We start from the raw sequence: 17,168 nt of genomic DNA on the forward strand, positions 1-17,168 counted from the left end.
TTTTTTTAATTGTTATAGTAGAAATCATTATCTTGAAGTAGGAGATAGAGATGGCTCATGTTCCTTTTATCCTCTTCATTTATTTCATTCTCTTTATGGGTCCTCTTGTATTTTCCAAGATTCAATTATTTGATCGCGGGAAGTCTCATCTTGGTGATGTTTACAATCATGAGGCTCTGCTTGGATTTATGTTTGAAGTCACTATAGGGTCTCATTTTTCTTCTTCGTTTCTAAGAACTTTGCAAAAATATTTTTCTATTTTGGAGAAGGACAAAAAGGAGAATCCAATGTGTTTTCAGGAATCTATTGTAATGAAAAAAGAGTTGATATTACAACCGTAGTGAGCTCTTCAAAAGTTTGAGCTTCTAAAGATTCTTCTTCAACATTTATAGTTTTTCTCCTTTTAAATGCTTTGAATGTTGATTTTTGTAACTATGACCCTGTTGGAGATACACTTTCTCTTAGTCTCTTTAGCTCTTTCTCTATCATCCTTGGAGTTTCCAGTGTTTTTTGACTAGAAACTGGCTCTTCAATCTCTTGGAATGTATTCTTGCCCATTCTTCCATGTTGGAAAACTACTCAATTTTAGGTTTTACCACATGCATATATGGTGCATATTTCTGAGCAATTCTCATTGATGAGATTACTCCTAATGGATCATATGACCAACTAAAACTTAACTTAAACTTCATCTGGCTCAATAATTCATTGACCTCTTTCTCTACAGCTCTGATGTTGACTATGAATGGACCAACCTACGCTTTCAATTTAAACCGAGTTTTTTGTTTTCTGGAAACAAAATGAACCTCATCCATGTAAAGCATTTGTCTAATGTAATCAAGAGAAAAAATCCTTATGGGGAGGAATACTAGCAATTTGTATGGTTGAAGCTCGTAGCCATAAATCCCGAGTTCAGTGAAATTTTGGTATAAATACCAGTCTCCAACCTTTGTCTTCTCACTCAAATGAAAAATTATCTTGATCTCTGTTGAAATCATGGGGACTACATCATTGTTTAGCAAACAAGTAGCTATATAGAAGAATTGATTAACAAAATCACTAAAGGAAAACTCTTCAGAGGTTTTCCTCACCAAAGATGTCCAATGGATCACTGACAGAGGTTTACCTTCAGCATCCAACTTTTGTAAAGGAAAGTTGAATCTTTCAGATTGATGATATAAGAACAAGTAAACTAAGACTAACTGGTGGTTAAATGATATTTCAACATTGAACTTTAAAAATTGATCATGAATAATATCAAAAAGAAACTAACTATAGTTGAACATAATTGAAGGTTTTTTACTAGAAGAAAACACTGATAGAAATCCCAAAATGACTTCATCAACCCACTGGTCACTAGGATATCCTAATAGACAAGAAACTAAGGAAATAACCTGCCTAGAAATATCAGGAAACATTCCAAAGGAGTAAGGAGGGTTAGTTCTGGTAATTCTGAGTTTTCTAATAAAAATGACTTAAATATGTGAGCTCTTTGTGGGAAAGTAAGTTTCTGATAGATTTCCACTAGATCATTTGAAAAAAAAGGGTGTAAAGAGTCCTGAGGGTTTAGTTTTAGGGCTTGGAAAATTGACTCAGTTGTAAATGATGAGTTTGAGGGAAGCAGAACTAGGGCAGTAGGGATTCCAAAAAACATAACTCATTACTGATGTTTTCGAACTTTTGATATGCCCAATTATGAAGTTCGTAGAGATTGAACTCACAATTGGTCTCTACAATTAAACTGAGTGTCAACCAGTGGGAGTTCATCTAAATTAATGATAGGTGCAACAAAATATTATCTACATGCACTTTCACTTTTCCTTTATGGGAAGCCGTTAGAAAAACAAAACGTTGATAAAATAGAGATAGAGTTACCCAGAAATATCGCTGTTAGAGGTCGTTGTTAGCTGGGATTCTGCTTGCAGTGGCGTTCTCGCGAATTGTAGTGATAGGTAGAATTGAGAAAATTAGCAATTTGAAAAGGATAACATAGTTTATTAGGATCGAATAACGTTTTATTTGTTAGTTTAACCGTTATTGGTGTGGAAAATACAAATGAACGTTGGCAAGAGTTTAATGAGCAACGATCATTTTCTAAGTTTAGCGGAAGGGATAGCGATGATTAAATATGGCGGGATATTGGCAAGTGGTGAGAATAGCAGGATGTCAAATGGCGGGAGAAATGAGTGGCGGAAGAGTGGTTTGCGGGGTGCGGGGGCGGGAGTAGTAAGTGGTATTGAGTGGAGGGGGGCTGCAATCTTTGCGGGAGTGATGCGTAGAAAAAGAGGGATTCATCAAATCCACTTTAACGATCCCCTTCCCCCCTCCCTGCCCCCTTCGTTAACGTTGGAGGATGTAGGGGGTCCGCTATTATCCGGGGTCGTTGATTCAGGTGGCCTCCAAGGCTTCATCATTGATTGTTGCAACCGCGTTAAATGCTGGCAGACGACAATAAAATCAGTTATGATGCTTGTGCAATTTATCAAGATATTTAAGAATGTTGAAAAAATCTAAAAAGATGTTAATTTTCTACACATGTAGGAAGTGGGACACTTTTTGTGATATTTAGTCATGACCATAGTAAAAAAACATATTGATATTATTTTTCATTCATCACTGTAATGCCATATTCTTTCTTAATGTTATATCTTGTGTAATGTACTTTAAAAACTTATTAATAATGCTCCATAAAAACCCATATTGATTAATCTCTAAATCCTGTAGGTCCAAATTAACCCCCTAAACAATATACATTAACCCCCTAAAACCTTAACCCCATTCCCCTAAGTCCTGAAACCCCTAACCCCTAATCCCTTAACCCCTAACCCCTTAAAAACCCTTAAACAATAACTCCTTATCCCTAAGCCCATAAATTAATTAACCCCTAACTTGACCTAACCCCTTAATTGACCCTAATGAAAATAATCAAATAATATTTCTAGTCCACATCAAGATGACAACATAGTTCAAACACCTCCTAAAAGAATATTATAAAATACATTTACAATAGAAACTTAATACAATTTACAATACAAAGACATACAATCTAAAATACAATATACATATAAACATTTACAAAAACAATCTACAATACAAAGACATATAATAAATAACTTGTACGATATTCATGTCTGCATTTGGTGTTTCCATACTCTCTACAATCATTTTTAGCTGATGTTATTAGAATTCTCCTTGGCCTCAAGCCATTGCATTTTCTACAAAGGAAATAACATTTTCCATCCTCAGAAGCCCTCAATGTTAATCCCACATATCCTTGGACTCCTTGAGGGATGTTATGTGACATTTTTTGTTACCAAACTTTTAGTGATGATTTTTTTCTACAAAGTTTATATGATTTAGGACACACTCGCGCGTGCACACACACACATCTTATAATTATAATTATATATGTATGAATAAATTTATATATATAATTTATATTATAATCCTATAATATTAATATTTTAATATATATATATATATTGATTACATATTAATAATTTTATATTTAATTATAGTATTAATGTTGTATTTATTTTAATTAGTCAAATTGATCCCAGATTAAACATTGTCAGCGCAAAATGCCATTAATGGTGGAATTGAATGTTATGCAATGGTTATTTACCATTTGTAGGAAATTGGACAACACATTTTCATATTGTACAGATCATCAGATATCTGACGATAAAAAATGTAGGTCAAATATTCGACGACAAGAGGGATTATAGGAAACTATCGAATAATCAACGGGATAGGATAACTGTTGAATATTCGACTAGTAGATCATTGTCATTGGATATTCGACGACAGTCAACATTAAAAAAAACAAAAAACAAGAAAACTCATTTAACTTCTAACACTTTTTCCGATTTTAGTCATTCCGTCTAATTACACAGTCGAAATTTTCGCCCAAATATAGTAGTGTTACATGAAGTCATTAAATTGATTTTATAAATAGTTCTCTTAAACTATAGCTAAGTAAGAAATTCAAGTTTAATTACTTCTCATTTCATTTTTAAATGTTATATCTATAACTTCCTGCAAATGTGTGCATATAGACAATACAACATAAAACAAATATATACCATAACTATTTATTCTTACCATTATTACACACTAATCATCCCAACATTATTACACACTAAACATCCCATCATGGGATAGATAAACTTTCTTACCTAATAGACAACCCTATATGGGATAGGTCAAGTTTATTATGCTAAACGAACATACATGGGACAGACCAAAGATTCATCATCTATTTTGTTGCAAACATGAACTAAATATACCAAATAAAAAAAATCAAACACGCCATACTTAACTAACATCTCACTCATTGAGATATACATATCTCAATGCACCACTATCCCTTGTAAATTTCTAAAACGATTCTCAAAATTTGCGATCTAAAATTTCAAATAAATCGTATCACCATGAAGCTGAAGAGATTTCGAAAACTTGGTCCACATTATCAACATTTAACTTGATTTCCCGAAACTTAATTTTTTGACCCTATCTTAATGCTCATTTAATTGAATTTTATGAAAATTTTGAGCATGAACTTTTTTTAACATTTAAAAAGAGGAACAAGTATGAGTCATAATTTGGATATGTGTAATTGTCCAATCCACAGTTAGATAGCTATTATTAACTGTTATCTATGAATACAAATTGACTCATTATTGATATTCATTTGTTTTGTAGATGGTGATGAAAACAAAAAAAAAATATGTTTTGGTGATGATGTAGAAACAACCTCGGTATGAGAGCTGCCATATATAACTTAATTACACCAAAGGTGCTTCCTTTTGAAACACTTTAGCGCCGAATTTTGTCTACCATTTTGTTTTGCACCATTGATTCGAATAAACAACTGTCACTATTTTTTGGTTCAAGCAGAAGCACATCCGTTACTAAATTCCACCATTTATGCAAGGCATGTCCCCGCTACTATACCAAGGGGGAGTACTAAGAAGCATCCCCATCGGTGGTGCTATAGGAAAAACAATAAAATGACGTCACTGAACCCTAATTGGTGGACAATGTAGTTGCGGAAATCACCGATGATGCCACTGTTGACTGAATAGAGGATCGTTGCAACAAGGACCCTGCATTATAGGTTGCATACAATAGCATATGAATGAATCCCCCTCACCTTCATATCTGCATGACACTCCCTACCATCACCGCCACCAGCTATGACGAATCGGTGCTTGGACACAACCAGAGCGGCTTATAGGCAACCACCATGCGGTTGGGAGCTGACGAAGTGGTCTTCATTGTTTTCCCTTCATCCTCAACTTCCAGCGTCGGGCTTCTCTCCTACACATTTGTAGCGCAGACCGACCAAAGAGATACCATTGTCCCCATTTTCAATTATAGTTTGAACCTATTTGCTGGTTGGGGCATTGGGGATGGCCTTATCTACAATTGCCTTTACTAACCTTCATTCTAGTCTTTTAAAGGTCCTATATGAAATTTACCGAGTATTGATTACAACCTGTTTTTTGCTTCTCTGCGGTCATCCCAAAGAAATTATTGATTAGGAGATTGACAACTCTATAAAATAGAAACTCTATATAATAGAGACAAGAGGGAGGCGAGGAAAATTCATAGTGAGATAAGAGGGAGAGCATAGTATTCAATATCAGTTCAATATGCATGTCGTTATAGACATTAGCTTGCCCCTCGATCGAGATCTTGATCAACCAGTAATGATTGGAGAAAGAGCATCAGGTTACACTCCTTGCTTTACCGATAGGTTAGGTTGAGGGGATAGAGCATTTTTGCATTCGGCTTTGTCCCCATATCTGCTTCCCTTTAATTAGTCGTGTTAATGTACGTAGGTAAAGGTTGGGTATAAGAACCTATTGAATGCTTGTGCAATGCACGAAAGCGACATTTGGCAAGATGAATCTACAACCAATGCAGAACACAACAATGCAGAACGAAGAAATAATGATCACTGGAATAATCTTTTAAAGATAATTCTTGAATGGTTGTTGTATTCAACCGGAAAGAATTGATCGACGTGAATTGGAGAACACGACACTCAGATCGATATCTACAACTTTGTCCATTTTATATCTTTGGTGGCCAAACAATTATTTTTCCATCACGCTGTGTGGGTAGGCTGTGGAGCATTACAATTTTGTCGGTGAAATGAAATTTGTTACAAAACAGGTCTAATTTCCCTGAACTACTAGACGAAACGAACATATTGGATTTCATCTGTATTTCAAGAATTAGTTATTGCTCCATTTTAAAGATCAAACTGAGCCCCACATTGAGGGGCATTGTGGAAGGCGGTTGTTGAATTCGTATCATTCAAATGAGCACAAATTCTGCAAAAAAATTATATAATTTTTTTTAAATTTTTTTTTTTTTTTAAAAGTTAAATTCAAATTTATATCATTTTTATTTTGATATATATATATATTATATATATATATATATAAGATATATATATAATATATATAAATATATCAAATTTAAAAATGATATTTGCTTTCAAATTTAATTCACCAGAAAAAATAATAATTTAGATTAATTAAATCTAAAAACATAAAATATTTATAATATATTCATTTAAACTAATATATACCTTTCCTATATATTTTTAATATAATATTATAATAATTAATAATTAAATTCATATATTCATATTTAAAGTCATCAATGATATTTTCGTGGTTTTGTAATTTCAGTACATATAAATTTTAAATAACATATATAATATTTTTTAGAAATATTTATATAATAAAAAAATTCCTTAAAATGTGTATCATAGAAGACTATTTTTTATAACATTGTTGATTTGAAAATGCACATACCAAACATCATTTCATTAATTTCTACAAGCTCTAAATAAATTATTTATAAGCAATCACAATTTCTAAAAAATAATTAAATTATGAAAAACCTTTCATCACTCTACATTGCTGGAACCTAGGATTATTTAACTCAAGTCATGAACTTGCCATTCTTCAAACTTTCCATTCCCTCCAACATTAACTTAATGACATGAGTTTCAACTCTGGTGTTGAAATGAGACAAGTATCCAAGAATTCATCCATAATGGTGTACTTATAATCTCCATAGAATTGAGAAGCCTCCAATTTTTCATATCACAATTCGAAACTGGTTTGATAATCTTTAACAAAAATGCTATGAAGAAATGAAATACATTGAAAAATAGAATATTTGGGAAAATCATCTAGAAAATTACATCCCTAAATATTTTGAAAAAATACACCACTTAAAATAAAAATTTGTTATATTTAATAATATATTTTTGCAGATGATCTTTTTAACTCTTTTATCCTTCTATACATCGTTACATTTTTAAATACAATTATTATTTTATAACCTTTAAAAGAAAAAATATAGTCTCTCTATCTTGAATATCCATTTTAAAATATATTAATATTTTTTATTTAATTAAATTTTAAAATATTTTAGAATAAGATGGACTAAAGCGAAAACAAAGCCAATTTCCCATTAAAATCTAAAATTATTACAAAATTTATGTTTCAAGTTATTCCACCATTGTATTATTACAAAATTTATGTTTCGGTTATTCCAAAATTTACAATGGATTACGCTTAGGTTTCGGTCTCTCGTCAACCTCTGCGATGCCAATCAGAAGAAAAACTTAAAGTGCATCCACGGCACAATATTTAAACTAATATAAAACTAAATATATTTATAAATAATTACATTAATTAAACATAAATTATAAAAACTAAATATATTGGTATATAATTACATTAATTAAACATTCTATCTATACTACAAATATTAAGATGCATAACCTCAATTCATATGTCTATACCCCAATGCTATGATTTGAAAAGAAGCCAATTCTTTTGTTTGGTTTGGTTTGCATATTTATTTATCATTAAATATATTATTGTTTAAATAATTTTAATGTAGAAAAAGATGATTGAATATTTTTAAAATTAAATTATTATGTTATATGGTTTATATATATGGTGGTTCAAGTGAAATAGTTTTAAGAAAGATGAATATTTTTATTAATAAAGAAAGGTGGTTTTCAGATTTATAGATTATTGAGATTCTCAATCAATTTTTATAAATCTGTAACAATAAAAAAAATAGAAGTTTTTTTAAATATAGAAACATGGCTATTCTAAATGAAAATTTTCTATAAATTATGAGTGAAACCTATCAAAAGTGAATAATCTCTTAAAATAGATCCAAAAACATTATAGATGAGATGTGGAAAATATCACAACCTTTCTCAAATTATATAACTATTATCTCAAATTATAGAAAGTCCTATTAAATCCACACTTCCAAGTGACATGGTATGAAAAATCTCACACTTCCAAGTGACATGGTATGAAAAATCTCAATAAATAAAAGAATATAAAAATAGCTAAAATTATTGTCTAATATTTTATAAATGAATTCAATATTGTTTTAACTTAAAACTACTAATTCAATATTGTTTTAACTTATATTTTATATAACTTAGTAAAAAAATTTACAAAATAGCTCAAAAGCATTTGCCAATATTTTAAAATTTGAATTATTTTAAAATAAATAAAAAATCTTGAAATTTACCTTACTATTCAACAGATAATTCACAAATTATATTTTAATTAATAATTTACAAATTATAAATGAATTTACTAATTATACAGGCTCAAATGTAATATCCAATAATGAATCTACATCATCAAACGCTCTGACTCATCATAATCCATGAAACCAAGTAGAGTGACTTTTGATGCTTAATTGTCTCAAAACCATAGCATGAGAAGGGTAAATACCGCTTTATCACGCTTTATCATAATCAATGGTGATAAATATGATAGCAAGGCACCGCCTGATTTTCACCTTGCCTCCATAATGCTTATTGAAAGATTACCACATGCAGAGTCGACATTAAAAGGTGTCCTAGAATAAGTCGCTACTTCCAACGACTGAGCGTTGCTTGACGTGATGTTAAGGTCTTGAATAGGAGTAAATGTAGCACCTTCCAGTACACTCTGCTCATCTACGAAACGCGGCCTTGTGGGTGAAGGAATTTGTTGTTGCTCACCTATCAGCATCATCACCACATGGGACATCGAAGGCCTCAACATCGCGCCTCCTTGAGTGCACAGAAGACCAATTTTAATCACTCTGATCCCTTCTTCGCACGAGTAACTGCCCTCCAATGTCGGATCCATAACTTCCCATGCTTTCTCTACGGTATACAGTCTCCATGTCTGCTAATTGACCAATATCCACAAAACCATAAAACATTAGTTAACATGGAATCATAGTTTTAAAAAAAATTCTACTTTAAAGATGAGGTCCACATGTGCCCTACAACTTCAATGAGAAACTCCATGTCTTGAGAGACACTGTAGTACTTCTTTCTTCCGCTGATAATCTCGAGTAGAAGCACTCCAAAGCTGAATACATCTGCTTTCTCTGTCAACTGTCCGTGTAAGGCGTACTCAGGCGCAATGTAACCACTGCACAATCAAATCTTCATCTCTTAACCCTCTAAAAATTATATGATCGTTTCTCTATTGTAATTGATTAATATCCCGTAATTTATTAAATAGAGTTTGGGACATCAAGAGATTGAACTGTAGAGAGACTTCTTACAAAGTTCCTGCAACCCTGGTGCTAACATGGCTCTCATCTTCTGCAAATAGTCTGGCTAAGCCAAAGTCTGCTATTTTGGGTCGGTATTTATTGTCTAGTAAGATATTGCTTGCTTTGATATCTCTGTGGATGATTCGAATCTCAGACTCCTCGTGAAGATAGGCAAGCCCACGCGCAGTTCCAACTATGATTTCATACCTGGCTGTCCAGTTAAGTAAATGGCATTTTGTTGTATCTACAATTATTGCATCAGAGACAGTAAAAGAGTCAAGAAGCTACGTGCACAAACTCGAACAATTCAAGCAGAGATTAAGCAGTTAAAGAGCAAGCGAGAACAAACCGAATATAATCTTGTCGAGACTACTGTTGTGGAGGTATTCGTAAACTAGCAGCCTTTCTGATCTTTGAACAGAGCAACCAAGCAATCTCACTAGATTCCTGTGCTGAACACGAGTTATCTGATTTGCTTCATTCAAAAATTCGTTGTCTCCTTGCCTTGAACCTATATTCAGCCGTTTAATTGCAACCTCTCTACCATCAGGTAGAACCCCCTCAAGATCAATGAAATTCAAAATTATTTTTTGTTCTCCATTATAACCTACTAGTATGTAATTCAATGGAAGGCAATGATTCTAGGCCCTTACCTTGAAGACAGATCCAAACCCTCCTTCACCAAGTTTGTTTTCTGCTTTAAAATCGGAGGTAGCCTGCCTTAGAGTATCGTATTTGAAAATGAGTTCAAGATTCGCGATAGGAGGCGATAAGCTATCTTCTCCTTCCTCACCTGCGAAAGCAATTACATAATGAAATAGGCGAAGAGTTCACCACATAGAAGCTAATAAGGTGCACACTGAATGATTGAGCAATTTTGGAACCTCTGGTTCGAGAAATCCGTTCCCAACGTTTTGGGCGAAAACGAAATAGGCCTATGGCTGCAATTAATCCAACCGAAGCGGCTACTGCGCCCAGAGTTATCACAAGCACATTATGTTTTTTGCCTTCTGCCAATTTTCACACAAAGCCTCACGATTAAATTGGCCATGTTAAATTTCACCAAAATGTACAAAACTAGTTTATAACTTTATTCTTATGATTGTAAATATGTGAAGGATGATACCGGATGATGGAGCCGGTGGCGAGGGGATAGGAGTATGAGTGCCGTCTGCCAATTTGCACACGAAGCCTCACCATTAAATCGGGCATGTTTAATTTCACCAAAATGTACAAAAACTAGTTTATTCTTATCATTGTAAAATATGTGAAGGATGATACCAGATGATGCAGCCGGTGGCGAGGGGATAGGAGCATGACGGCTCTCTGCCAATTTGCATAGGAAGCCTCAGCATTAAATTGGGCATGTATAATTTAATGTATAATTTCACCAAAATGTACAAAAACAGTTTATTCTTATGTGAAGGATGATACCTGATGATGGAACCGGTGTCAAGGGGATAGGAGCATTAGTGCCCTCTGCCAATTTGCACACGAAGTGTTAGCATTAAATTGGGCCTCATGTTTAATTTCACCAAAATGTACAAAACATCATTGTAAAATGTAAACTCTATGTGAAGGAACATACCGGATGATGGAGGCGGAGACAATAGAAAGGAATAAATCTCGTAACGCAGCTCGCAGCCCATACTATAGAAATCTGCTCCAAATGACCTGTATGGGCATCCGTTTGACTGATCAAATGTTATATTTGAGAGAGCAGATAAGCAAGACTGGCAGCTCGCTTGGGACAGATCTCTCCAACACTGGGCTAAGCCAAGGATTTTCCAATAAGGCGAAGCATACGATTGGAATTCATGTGCAGCAAAATGGTTGGGATTTCGTACGGCTGTTTCGCTAATATTTGAGAGCACGTTTAAAACATCAGAATCGAACGTTTCAGGCGGGGTAACGGTCTGCGCGTTGCATTTAGAAGCATAAGGCTGGATACCCTCACTATAATTGTAAAAATAATGATCGTCATAATGTAAGAAGCAGTCGTCCAGTTGAATGAATCCAGAAGTACTGTTTTGACATTTCTCAAGAAGCATTGTTTTTATCGTGGTTGCGCACTGTTGGCGGAGAGAGGTATTTAAATCTCCCCTGCACTGTTTTGACATTTCTCAAGAAGCATTGTTTTTATCGTGGTTGCGCACTGTTGGCGGAGAGAGGTATTTAAATCTCCCCTGCACTGGAGAAGCCCATAAACAGAATCATTACTGTTTTGCCCCTCAACACTAGAGGTATTGAAACCACTAGTAGAAATGTTGAGCACCAATGATTCCAAAACCTGGTTAAGATGATGCTGGAAGAGGCTACCATTTATATACTGACTATTCCCACAACCGTACCCATTCAGAAATAGTTGACCGACTGAAAGGCGCACACACGTACATAGACTGAAGGTAACCAGCATGCTTCTCATTAGTAGTTTTATCTTCGTCACCATTGCAGCACAGGGTACGAGCTCAACGCTCTTCGATGCTGCTCCTATATTAATGTTGGGCCTTTGCAAAGATTTTGATGAATGGAGCTGCTCGTATATTTTCAGGCCTGGCAAAGTTCAACCTAACTTGACATTTTATCATGGTTTTTTTTTCAGGGGTCAACTTTCATTTTTTATGATTATCTTTTCATTCTATAAGTTTTTATGTGAGTTAAAAAATTAGAAGACTGTTCAAATTGGAAAATATTAATATTAAATTGTAAAATTGTAAAATAATAAATAGATTCATCAAAAATAAGCGGTGGGTGGTGAGGGGTGGACATTTCTCTTTTGATATAATGTCAGCGCACATTAAAAGGGTTTTTGGTTTGTATTATATTTGACTCATGCACAGTTACTTTATTCATCATCGCATGAAGCCAATAAGGTTAAAAGTCATTTCAATATTGCAGGCAGTATAAGGAAAGAGAAGAGAAATTCTATCAAATCAAGAGAAATATTGAAAGTATGTACTTTATATTGACTATTCTAACCAAATATCAGTTCAATATTGCAGGTAGTATAAGGAAATACAAGAGAAATTCTATCAAATCTATGGGAAATATTGAAAGTATGCGTTTTATATTGATTATTGCTGCGAAATGATCAACTCAACATCTGTTTTTGGACCATGAGAGTAATGACCAATCCATGCAAATGCTTAACTATTCTACCAATAGATATTATAACTCACTGGTTTTTTTCGCTTACAGTATTAACTATATTTTGGTTTTTTCATATTACCCAATAGATATTATAACTCACTGATTTTTTTCTTACAGTATTAATTATATTTTGGTTTTTCATATTAATATATGTCAACATCCAACGTAACTATTGTATTTTTATAAATTTTTATTTATAAGATGTTTAATTAGACAAACTTTTAAAGATATCAAGACTCTCAATTTGTATTACTTATTTGATTTCTTTTCAAAGAAATAAAACATAATACAAATGCTCAAAATAAATAAATAAAATTTAAAATATAATTTTGCTCAGTAACTTATAAAGACTAAGGCACATTTACTTCACAATAGACTTGGTAAAAAATATTTTTTTTTTTCTAAGCAACATTACCTACTTTGTATTAATATTTACAGCAGAAACTTTACATACGAGATTTCTTGCTGCCCATGTCCGAAATTGGCGCCATGGCAGCTGTGACATAGTCCCAAACCCATTACATCTCTGTAAAAACCCACCACCAGAAGGTACCTGTAATCTCCCTAAAAACCGCCAACAAAAAGACTCAAAACAACTCTGTGTAACCCACGCAGGGGCAAGTTTGACAGATGGATACCGCAAGTTGTTATGGCCCATGCCAAAAAAACTACTTTCCGTTACGGAAGAAACCAAGAGACAGCATAGATACATAAGACCCAGAAAACAGATTAACAGAAAAAACTAGAAAGACACGAGACAGCAGGAGAGATGACAAAACCGACCACGATCCCACACGCGTCCAGGCATCCTGCGTGAGAGCCACCTGGGCTTAGCCCTCTTCCTCGTCGTCCCCCGGCTCGTCCTCTGGCTTGGCTTCACGAATCCAGGCCCAACCGTGTCCTTCTGGTAGGCCGTCCAAGAAGGCCGGCAATTCAGGTTCGCCCTCCAGCAGTGCAGCATCCCTTGAGCTTGAGGCCTCCCCCAATGGCCTCTTACCTTTGTCCACAACCCGACATTCTTCCGCCAGAGCCTGAGGCAGACTTCCTTCTTGCACCAAGGGAATTCTCCCTTCGTTATCCACGGGATTATCCATTGCAGGTGGCCGAGGCAACCCATCTTCATTCTCATTCGGGATCCTGGTGAATAACACGGAAATATGGGCATTGATGCCCGAATTTTCTCCAGAATTGCGCAGTGTGAAGATGACGGAGCCAAACGCAGGTAGGCTTGGCTCGCCATTGTTAGACCCTCCAGCTTCCACGAATTGGCTGGCCTGCACCTGAGGAGCTCCCACACGTCGATAACAGAAACACAGCAGCATGGATGTAGGTCAGCTGCAGGCCCGCAGAGGATCTGGCTCGCCCTGAGCCTCTGCCTCGCCGACATGGCATTCGCTCGCACCATTCTTCCAGATACCTCTTCTCAGATGGAGTTTCCTTCCAATTCGGCTCACGATAACAAACAAATGACTGCAAGCATGAACCAGGGAGGACCAGCAGTCGGCCAGCCTCCCCCAATTCCCCAATAACCCCAGAATTTGCAGAGCGTTGAGCATGAACACCATTGCAATGGGTTTCAACTGCCCCCAAATCTGATTTCTTAACGAACCCTTCATTCCTTCGAATTGTCCCCGCATTGAATGCGGCCATCAACCTCCGTTGTGGTACCTGCGCCTTCATAAAGGCTTGTGTGCTGCATTGCTGGTCGATGGGAGGTGGCGGCGAGGAGCCTTAAAGCCCTCCGTCCGTCGCGTGTCCTGTCGCCCGTGGCAAGTGGCCTTACCTGGTCATGCGAGGTGGCACCCGCATCCGGGGGACTTGGTAAAAAATATTCGAAATAATTTAATAATTGTAAAAGATTCGAATTTACGCATTTTGTTTTTTTATTTTTTTACCAAGTCATTGAAGACTCGTCCCTAAGTCATTGAATACTCGTCATTTTTATCATAAACGGATAGTATAATCATCAAAACCTCCCCAGTCAAATTCAAAACCCTAGGCCTCGTCATCAAATATGGAATTTTTGAAAACCGCGTTTACCTACCGTATTTCTGAAAGGCGTGGAATGGGCTCCATACACGTAATAGGCTTTTTATAGGCGTGGAATGGGAACTTGCATTGTCGGCATTATAATCTTGTAATTATTATAATTGATTATTAAAATTTATAATTAAGACGTTTTTATTTATACATAAACTTTTGAATTTATTTTATATTAAAAATTTTGTATACGAAAGCGTGATGCACATATATTATTTGATTATTATAATTAATTTATAATTTTAAAGTTTTGTTAAAAATAATCGAACAGAATTTAATGTTTTTTAATAATTATTTGTTTAAAAATAATCATATTTAAAAAAAAAAAAATTTATAAAATTAAAATTATATATATATAAAATTTGTATAATTAAAAATTATAATGTTATTTTTATTTATAATTATGTTGATAAGTATGTTTATTTTGGAATAGAGTTTTAGAATTTTAATTTAACTATCAATAAGTATTAGGTAGATGGTAGAGATTTAATCTCCACCTAATATTCTAGAGTATTTTTAATAGTGTACAAAAATTAAAGATTGAGAGTTATCTTCAAAATAGTTATGCCATTTTTTCCATTTTAATTAATTTGATTAATTAAAACAAAATGTTATATGAACAAGTGTCATATGGAATGAGTTAGAGTTTTGTAGACATATAGTAGTAATAAACCATGCTATTGGAATATAATATTATAACAAAACTTATTTATAAATTAAGAATCTCCATGGTGAAATGGAGGTGAATCTTTATGTTTAGGTAAATGGTAATATGTTTATGTATTTTTTAATTTATATATGTTTAACATATATATAATTTTGTTTATAATTATGAATAATAATAACATAAAATAGAATTATAATTAAGTCGTAAGGCGTTCCATCTGAAAATAACTTTCCTCGTGTTATTATTGTAGGCCATTGGATTATTTGTTAGACGATTGAAAGGTGTTCAATCGTTAGATCAGATCAGGCGAAGGTAGTTAGGGATTAGTTTTTCAGTCGTTCGATCAATTAAGCGAAGGTAGTTAGGGATTAGTTTTGCTAGATTTCGTTACTTTGCCACTTCTCAGATCTTTCTGCGGCATAGAATCTCCTTCGCCTAGTGCTAACTGTCATAGTGATTGGTTTTGAGGTTTGACTGCTTCTTTGAACTGTATTATATTTCTTCCATTCCCATCTTATCTTGTTGATCTCGTTGAAAAGTAACAGATGGAACAGGCACAAGTTGTTGTGTATTCTGTGCTATTGGCTTCAGCTCATGTTGGGAACCAACGAAATGTTGTGCACGCTCCAATCAATAGATGGAATAGGCACAAGTTGTTGTGTATTCTCTGCTATTGGCTTCAGCACATGTTGGGAACCAGCAAAATGTTGTGCATGCCCCAATCCTCTTGAATACACAGGTTGTGAAGATGGATTTACATTTCCCTGTGCTGTGCAATTTTCTTGAGGACTTGTCTGGGTTTGCATGCAATGTGACTATGCTTCTATCTTCTTTTGTGCTACTGCTAATATGATGTTGGCCTGCATTCATGTTCGTGAACAGGACATCATTATTCTGGCTACATCTGACATAATCTTTGTTTCTGACTCTATTCTCCACAGTGGCATTCAGATTTTCTCCGAGACCAATGGATTGGTTGTCTATGGGAGCCCTACTAGCTTCTGTAACACTTTTTCTATTATAATTTTGTACATCTACAATCTCCAAATCTGTGTCTAGATTTCTTCTTAAAGCATCATTTTGAAGAAGGGGAAGACTAATTGGTGGAAAGGTGTTGCTTCCTGCTTGGACCTTCTTAGCTTTCACATTCTTTATATGATGTTGGTGTGCATTATGGATTGGATCATATCTTCACACTAAGTTTCCTGATTTCTATATATTTTCAAAGAATAGAATATTATTGATGCTAATATGTCTCGTTACAAAGCATTTGCACTTAGCTTTTGAAGATTGTGGGGCTACCTTCTATTATGATATCTCTGGTATAGGGATTTTTTTTTTTTGAGTTATTGCTTTCAATTCTATTAAAATTTTGTATTTATGTTCAAATATAGTACTTACCATGGTGAGTGTGATATTGATTGTAACAACCAAATCACGAGGATCCCCTTAACCAGGAAGTTATTGTTGTGATGAGAGATAACCCAAAAGTGTTCAGAAGCAATGTCAAAAAGGCCATGGCAGGGGGTTATGTGGGATCTACTTATTTCTCAAAATACATGTAATTTTTTAATGGGTTCAAGCTTTACTGTGTGGCTTTGAACTTGAGAACTGAGATATGAAAGTTCTCTATCTTCTTTGGGATATAAAAGGTATTTCTGGTCTTTCCACTATACAAATTATGTATCTTTTA

The 17,168-nt window shown here is 34.4% G+C and overlaps 1 protein-coding gene across 1 annotated transcript; it reads right to left on the reverse strand.

Moving 5' to 3' along the window:
- Positions 1–8,861: 8,861 nt before the first annotated feature.
- On the reverse strand, positions 8,862–11,669 carry LOC149217539 (cysteine-rich receptor-like protein kinase 2). The gene is made up of 9 exons (XM_089390264.1): positions 11,207–11,669; positions 11,053–11,097; positions 10,900–10,944; positions 10,745–10,789; positions 10,503–10,628; positions 10,272–10,411; positions 9,628–9,902; positions 9,344–9,491; positions 8,862–9,239 (listed from the first exon to the last, which is right to left on the reverse strand). Exons 1-9 carry the CDS (start codon positions 11,667–11,669, stop codon positions 8,862–8,864), a joined length of 1,665 nt encoding a protein of 554 aa, XP_089246390.1.
- Positions 11,670–17,168: the final 5,499 nt, after the last annotated feature.

This window comes from Pinus tabuliformis, chromosome 1_1 (genome assembly GCF_031772625.1).
Source record: "Pinus tabuliformis cultivar Carrire ecotype Pingquan chromosome 1_1, CPIR1, whole genome shotgun sequence".
Lineage (NCBI taxonomy): Eukaryota > Viridiplantae > Streptophyta > Pinopsida > Pinales > Pinaceae > Pinus > Pinus tabuliformis.